Raw genomic sequence first — 8,329 nt, forward strand, 5'->3', positions numbered from 1 at the left:
CTGTTGTTCTAATACTCACGATGATAGATATCATCATTCCTTCGAAAATTTAGTTTTGATTTAATTTTTTAATTAATGAGTTTTGCTCATAGTTCTATCGTGAAGTCCCAGAATTTTCTTTATTTTCTACATTTCTTGTTTTTTCTTGTGCTTGTTGTTGTTGATTTCTGCATGATAGAGAAAAAAAAAATCAAAAAATAAAAATAAAATAATAATAAAAGAAAAAAAAAAGGAAAAAGGAAAGAAAATCTGAATGTCCAATGGATGTGACTTTTTTTTTTTTTAATGCATCAGAAAATTAAATGAGGGTTCAAAGTGCTATATCTATGAAAGGATAGGGACCGAAAATGCAAATTTCCCGTTTAGTTAAAATGGAACTTCGCGTCCAGATGGAAGTAGAAGACTCCAGAAGGCCCGAGTCTTGGCATTTCTTCGTCCTTGTATATTCCGAGCAATAGAACCTCCTAGAAACCATCCATCATATAAATTCCCCCCTCTTTTCTACTTCTCCTCACTTCCAAATCTCTTTGCATTTATCAAAAAAATCCTTCAGCGCTCTTGTATAGCTCTCTCTAAAATCATCGTTACAATAGGTTTTCAATGGCGGATGTAAAGATGTCAGACGCAGAGACCTTCGCTTTCCAGGCAGAGATCAACCAGCTTCTCAGTTTGATCATCAATACATTTTACAGTAACAAGGAGATTTTCCTTCGGGAGTTGATTAGCAATGCATCCGATGCGTTGGACAAGATCAGGTTCGAGAGCTTGACTGATAAGAGTAAACTTGATGCGCAGCCGGAGTTGTTTATTAGGCTTGTGCCAGATAAGGTGAATAAGACATTGTCGATTATTGACAGTGGTATTGGCATGACCAAAGCAGGTACTGCATTATGATACTCCTTTTGCGGTTACTGAGTTTTTGGTGTTTTGTATTGATTGTTTGAATTTTGAGAAAGGTAGGATTTGGATTCTAATATGTTTGCACATGTATAATTAACAGTAGCTGCGTCTTGATAGTATATTTCACTCTTTGCGTCTTTATTCAAAAAGTTCTATAGATTTTCTTGTTGCTGTAAATGTTTTATATTTCTGGAAATTAATTAACTCTTGTTGGTGTTAATATCAATGATATACATACAAATTAGATTTTGATAATTAACAATTAAAGATTGCAAAACTAGGAAAAGAAAAACTTGATCAAAAATGACTTTATTAGATCAGCTTCAATAGATCTCATTTAGAAATGAGGTGCATTGTTACCTGTTTTTCAAAGTGCATGAAGGGATAATCATATTTTATCCACTTCAGTTTTGAAGACAATTTGAATTCGGATTTAATTGTTGGAATTTCGTAGATTTGGTGAACAATTTGGGAACAATTGCGAGGTCTGGCACCAAGGAATTTATGGAGGCATTGCAGGCAGGTGCTGATGTAAGCATGATTGGGCAATTTGGTGTGGGTTTCTACTCTGCTTATCTTGTTGCAGAGAAGGTGATTGTTACAACCAAGCACAATGATGATGAGCAATGCATCTGGGAATCTCAAGCTGGAGGCTCATTCACTGTTACACGGGATGTCGACGGAGAGCAACTTGGCAGGGGAACAAAGATCACCCTTTTCTTGAAGGAAGATCAGGTACATTTGCTTTCCTAATTATTCACATTTGTATTTGATTTACCCAAATGTATTGATAGTGGAGTGGATACGGGTTACAATCAGCAGAGGTTTGTGTTTATTTTATTTTATATTTTTTAAATAGAAATGTGTCTTTGATAAGCATTGCAAATGTAAATATAATACTGCGTATAAAACATTGAGTTGTTATGGATCTATGTTAACTTGAAGCGTAAACTCACCCAAATGATCTGGTGGAAGGTGAACTTGATAAATTCTATCAGGAATTTATATTTCAATTGACATGTTGAGAATGTGTGACAAAGAAGACAATGAACTATTATGTTTGTAGAAATTGAGGTTATTATAATGTTGGGATGATAATTTTGCCACCGATGACTTATGGTTTAATCTGGACCGTGTGCAGTTGGAATACCTGGAGGAGAGGAGAATCAAAGATCTCGTGAAGAAGCACTCAGAGTTCATTAGCTATCCCATTTATCTTTGGACTGAGAAGACAACTGAGAAGGAAGTTAGTGATGACGAGGATGATGAGCCAAAGAAAGAAGAGGAGGGTGATATCGAAGAGGTCGATGAAGACAAAGAGAAGAAGGGAAAGAAGAAGAAGATCAAGGAAGTTTCTCACGAGTGGCAACTGATCAACAAGCAAAAACCCATCTGGTTGCGTAAGCCAGAGGAGATAACAAAGGAGGAGTATGCCTCTTTCTACAAGAGCTTGACCAATGACTGGGAGGATCACCTTGCTGTGACCAATCTGTCAAGCACTTTTTGTTGAGGGTCAGCTTGAATTCAAGGCTGTCCTCTTCGTTCCAAAGAGGGCTCCATTCGATCTTTTTGACACCCACAAGAAGATGAACAACATCAAGCTCTATGTTAGGAGGGTCTTCATCCCTGAATACCTTGGATTTGTCAAGGGTGCAGTTGACTCTGATGATTTGCCCCTAAACATTTCCCGTGAGATGTTGCAGCAAAACAAGATTCTTAAGGTGATTAGGAAGAACATTGTGAAGAAGTGCATTGAGATGTTTAACGAGATTTCGGAGAACAAGGAGGATTATAATAAGTTCTATGAAGCTTTCTCCAAGAACTTGAAGTTGGGCATTCATGAGGATAGCCAAAACCGGGCTAAATTGGCCGACCTGCTTAGGTACCATTCAACCAAGAGTGGCGATGAATTGACTAGCCTGAAGGATTATGTAACCAGGATGAAGGAGGGGCAGAAGGACATCTACTACATTACTGGTGAGAGCAAGAAAGCTGTAGAGAACTCTCCCTTCTTGGAGCGGCTCAAAAAGAAGGGATACGAAGTACTCTACATGGTCGATGCTATTGATGAATATGCAGTTGGTCAGCTTAAAGAATATGATGGCAAGAAGCTGGTTTCTGCTACTAAGGAAGGATTGAAACTTGAGGATGAAACTGAGGAAGAAAAGAAGAAAAAAGAGGAGAAAAAGAAGTCATTTGAGAGCCTCTGCAAGGTTATCAAGGATATTCTTGGAGACAGAGTTGAGAAGGTAGTTATTTCCGATAGGATTGTAGACTCTCCGTGCTGCTTGGTTACTGGAGAGTATGGTTGGACTGCAAACATGGAGAGGATAATGAAGGCACAGGCGTTGAGGGACAGTAGCATGGGCTCTTACATGTCTAGCAAGAAGACAATGGAGATAAACCCTGACAATGGAATTATGGAGGAATTGAGGAAGAGGGCGGAGGCTGACAAGAATGACAAGTCGGTTAAGGATCTTGTGTTGCTGCTGTTTGAGACTGCCCTTTTAACTTCTGGGTTCAGTCTGGATGATCCAAACACATTTGCATCTAGAATACACAGAATGCTGAAGCTGGGATTAAGCATTGACGAGGATGAGGAAGCTGGTGAAGATGCTGACATGCCCGCACTTGAGGAAGATGGCAACGAAGAGAGCAAGATGGAGGAGGTGGACTAAAAGGCGAAATTAAAAGTTGAGTCTCCTGTCCGTCATTTGAGTATGTATCTCATGGAGTCATTCCATTTAAAGAGTCTTGTTTGCCTTCAGTTTCTGTGTGTCTGAAAGGTTTCTAGGCTGATGTGATTATCCATTTGTGTCGTAAAAAATTGGTGTGTGTCATCCAATGTGCGTTTTGACCAACTTGAAGTCATATGTTTTCTGAGTAATTTCAATTTTGGTTTTAGTATAATCTTTTAGAGTTCCTTCTTGTGTCTGCAATTGGTATTTATGAAATAGAATGGCAAACTTATGAATTGAGAACACCTTATATAGTTTCAACATCCACTATTTTGTTGTAGGCAGTTGACGTGTTTTGAAAAGTTCCTCTTCTTGTGTAATTTAGAAGCTATTAAGGAGAGGGAGAGAACAATGATCCAACTAATATGTCGGCCAGGCACTAATTGAGGACATTGCCTTTTGAGAGTGGCGGAGTCCTCGGATGGAAGGTCTGGTCTGATGGTTATTTTGATCTGAAGAGTAAAGTGATTTCAATCATGTTTTAGTTGGAACCGAGTTTTATTTTCTAGGCAACATGTTGATTTAAGTTGCCTTCGCATTAGTAACTTGGGAGATTACTATTCGAAGATTATTGTTCTGTGCTATGACCGAAATTTGCACAAATCATTCTGATGTGCTATGATTCATTTCATATTTATCTTATTTTGTTCTAATACCAAGAGCTTGTGCACACTACAAGCTGTTTTCGTTAAAAATATTAGGTTAATGCTAAAGGGTAAAAGTTACAAATAAGCTAAAATAGGATCATAAGTAAAACAAGAATTTTGTTCTAAATAAAATAAAGCCAGCCTGCCGTATGAGTGTACTCATCGTCGAAATCTAAACGACATAAACAAAATTGTAGACATCGGCTAAATATTACACAGAAAATTGAAGGGGACTCAGCTCAGATATTTTTGCGCAAATTTAGGACTCCAATATTCTATATTTTCCATAACTTGACCGTAAATTTGCAAAATACAATCAAACTTGAAGAATGGACACATACGGGCAGTATTAACTTGGTGGTGGTGCACCAAAGTCACCAGCTCCACGTCCAAAGCCAGGTCTTCTACCCTGTGAAATTAGAACAGCAAGACAGGTTAAGCACAACAAACTTGTCTTATTTAGTTCTGTCGTGTACAAATCTGGATTGACATATAAATGGACAAGATTATGCACATCCTGAGCTTTACAAAAAACATAAACATAAAAGGTGCCAATCAACAAAATAACAGAACTAAGAACAAAAAGTCTGCACCTGTCCTAATTTCTTCTCTTTTCTCTTCTCACATTACCCATTTCACTCATTCCCCAACAAAAATAAAATTCAGCAATTTATAAGTACACGAGGTGAATTCGAAAAAACCATAAGAGTAACTTACGGAAGCATAAAGAAATTTGCAATCAATAGGATTTACCTAATCCTCCCTCTTCTTGAGAGGAAGATTGAAATACCTTTTTCTTTCCACCAGGACCTGGAGATTAGATCTAATCGTAAGAAGAATGCTCAGTATAAATAACTCACTTCTTGGTCTTCAATACCCCTCAATCACTATTAACGCACCCGATCACTGCAATTTCATGTGTCTGCTTGTATCTCTTGACTAGAATGGGAGTAGGTTTGAAAAAAGGATCTTTAGAGTTTCTTGGGTTGGGATACGAGGGTCTATTAAGGCCTTCAATTTTTCTTCTTATTGGAATTATTTCATACAGACTCGGCAGAGAGGAGGAACAAGCACCCTTGGAGAACATGGTACAACAGAGAGTTGTATGCTGTATTTTGGAAGGATGAATTACTCTTAAAAAAAAGAAATCTATTGATTCTCTTCCAATAGTTGGAAGACCGGTGCAATGATTTACTTCACGAGTGATTTCTCGTGTTCAAGTCTAGGATGACCTACTGCTCTGCTTGGGTAGATTCAACGGAAGGTAAATCAGTCAAATTTTCTAAATTACGTTTGAATCTTAAGAGGAGAGATTATGTGTCGGCAATCTAATGCAAAAGAGAAAATAAGAAGCATTTCCAATCTTTTCTTTTGAAATACTAATGGCAGATGTCTTGAAAAAATAACTTTTGGTATAACTACACAAATGACCTTACATAAGATAGATGGCCCAACTCAAATATATAGTTAACAAAAATACCTTAAGGCATCTCCAATGCATGCCCTATTGCACCAAAATTTGGTGCAAACTTCCTCCAACCATTGCATCATTGCACCAAATTTGGGTATACACCATTTTTTGTACCAACTGGTGTAATGTCCATTTTGCCCCTACTTTTCATTTTTCAAAGATACTGCCATAAGATTCTTGATATGTCATGACCAATTACAGATCACATCTCAATGTCTTGATAAAGGGGAATTATAGTAACAGCCCCGACCTTAGGAGAAAAGAAGCTTATTGGCATTGAGATGGACGAAAGGAGTTCTCACTTTCAAATTCAAAAAAAAAAAAAGTTCTTTAGGGGATCTTTGCCAGGGGGACTCGGAGAGGGGGGTTTAGCACCGCATATCATCCCCTCTTCCCATAGTGAAAAGAAAAAGAAAAGATATAGTACGAGAGTAATGGTTGTGTTTTACCAACGTACATATGTGGGTGCATTGCTTGAGAGCAAGAGCAGTAAGCACATCATTTCATACCCAAGGGTTCAATAAATTTGTCTTCATTGATGATCCATTTGGCAGTTCTAAAACTATATTAGTTATTTTTCAGTGCACTTACAAATAAAAAGGTTTAAAATATGGTGATCACCCCAGGATTACCGGGTCACAAACTTGACCACCAGTCCCTGAGCTTGACCTCCCTCAAAACCACCAATCTGAGGTCGGGTCACTAAGGTCTAGCCTCTGTGTCGTCATGTCAGGTCTTTTTGACGACCTATGGGAATACAAATTTTACCCAACCTACAATTCTTACCTAGCTAGATTCTCTCTTCAACTCAAACAGTGGTTGAATACTTGGAATAAAACACTAACTCCCTATCATACAAGGATAAAGATCATACATGGCTAAGGCCTTATAGGACTCTATCAACAGCACCTATAAATACATAACTCGGGCTCATTCTTGAGATACGTTTTTCATTATCTCCAGTTTATGGCCTCACGCACTAAATTCCCTATTTGACTTAAGCATCGGAGGGGCGACGAGCACACACCTCGTTGTGTTTCAGGTATTCGAAGACCGTTCATGCTCATCCAAGCTCGAAGTTCGATCATCAAGTTCGAGATCTTTTAGGTACTATTTTTTGGTAGCATCATATGGCATTCACATTACAACTTTATGGTGGCTATACACATTAAACAGAGCCAACGTGTATAACCCAATCAGTAATGCCGATCATACAACTAGAAATGGATCATCAAAAATATCATCGATGTGTTCAATAAAATCCCACCTTTTTATATTAGTATAAGAGAAAAAATGTTTCATGGCTCGAAATATAATAATATCGGTGCCGAGGGTAATTACCCAGAAAGCAGGTTGGCAATCAACAAGGCTCTGAAGAAATCATCACCAACTTTAAATATCTAGAATTTGCTAGACTAAGCATGTAGAATATTCTAGAGACTCATTGGAAATAAAGACCATTACCATTCATGAAAAATCTAGAGAATAGAATTGTGAAGACAATGGTAGAATTCTCTAGAAAAATGTAGGTAGTAAACTCCACCGCCATATTTTGCCTATATATATGTGTGTTGGTTGAATGTATGTGTGTGTGTGATGAGAGAGTGTAGAAAAAAAGTATAGAGAAAGAGAGTGTAGTATGTGAGAGAGAGAAATACTGTGAGTGCTCCATTTCTAAATAAGTGAGGTTAGTGATCTCGGTGTGTATAAAAAATTGTGTAAAATTTTATCTTATTAATAAAAATTACTTTTTTTTGGTGTTTAAACTCGACAAAGTGGTATCAGAGCAAGGCAGTCGGGGAATGATTTTTCGAGCTTCTTGAGTTTGTGCACAAAAGAAGTTTGTGAAACTTTTGTAAAGCTTGCTTGATTATGAGAAGGTAAATCAAGTCACAATGGGCGACCTACAAGTGGTAGGCGGTGTAAAGAAGCTCAATAATCAGAATTACACCACATGACAAACTTGCATGGAGTCGTATCTTCAAGGACAAGACCTGTGGGAGTTAGTTGGCGGAAGTGACGTAACGCCGCCAAAGGAGCCTGGAGCTCTGAAAAAATGGAGAATCAAAGCGATTAGGCTTTGTTCATTTAAAGATAACAATTGTGGAAGAAATATTGGTACACATAAGAGACAAGAATGCACCAAAAGAAGCATAGGACACGTTGGCCTCACTATTTTCGAAGAAAAATGATCTCAGGTTGCAATTATTGGAGAACGAGCTGTTCTTGATTACTCAAGGGGAATTAACAGTAAGTCAATATTTTACTAAAGTTAAATATCTTTGTCGTGAAATTTCTAAGTTAGACGCTTCAAGTAAGATTTCGAAGTCTATGATGAGGAGAAAAATCATACATAGTCTGAGACCCAAATTTCGAAGTTTTATTGCTGCAATTCAAGGTTGGCCAGAACAACCTTTATCGGTCAATCTTGAGAATTTGTTGTCCGATCAAGAAGCGTTAACTATACAAATGTTAGGAGCATCGATAAAGAAAGAAGATGAAGAAACATTATTTAGCTACAAAAGAAGAGGCCAATTTCGTCAGCAAAATTATGAAGAATTAAAAGAAGGTAA

General features: G+C 37.6%; 1 protein-coding gene and 1 long non-coding RNA gene across 2 annotated transcripts; one reads left to right on the forward strand and one right to left on the reverse strand.

The window, feature by feature from the left end:
* The first annotated feature begins 463 nt into the window (after positions 1 to 463).
* Positions 464 to 3,883, forward strand: LOC111393347 (heat shock protein 83-like). The gene is given in 4 exon segments (XM_023018850.1): positions 464 to 880; positions 1,355 to 1,635; positions 2,042 to 2,395; positions 2,397 to 3,883. Coding segments are annotated over 4 exon segments (2,097 nt in total). The 5' UTR covers positions 464 to 600; the 3' UTR covers positions 3,579 to 3,883.
* Positions 3,884 to 4,389: 506 nt separating this feature from the next.
* Positions 4,390 to 5,691, reverse strand: LOC111393355. Its single transcript, XR_002702399.1, has 2 exons — positions 5,039 to 5,691; positions 4,390 to 4,694 (listed from the first exon to the last, which is right to left on the reverse strand). It is a non-coding gene; the product is annotated as an uncharacterized LOC111393355 (long non-coding RNA).
* Between the last annotated feature and the right edge of the window lie 2,638 nt (positions 5,692 to 8,329).

The sequence above is a fragment of the Olea europaea genome, chromosome 1 (assembly GCF_002742605.1).
Source record: "Olea europaea var. sylvestris chromosome 1, O_europaea_v1, whole genome shotgun sequence".
NCBI lineage: Eukaryota > Viridiplantae > Streptophyta > Magnoliopsida > Lamiales > Oleaceae > Olea > Olea europaea.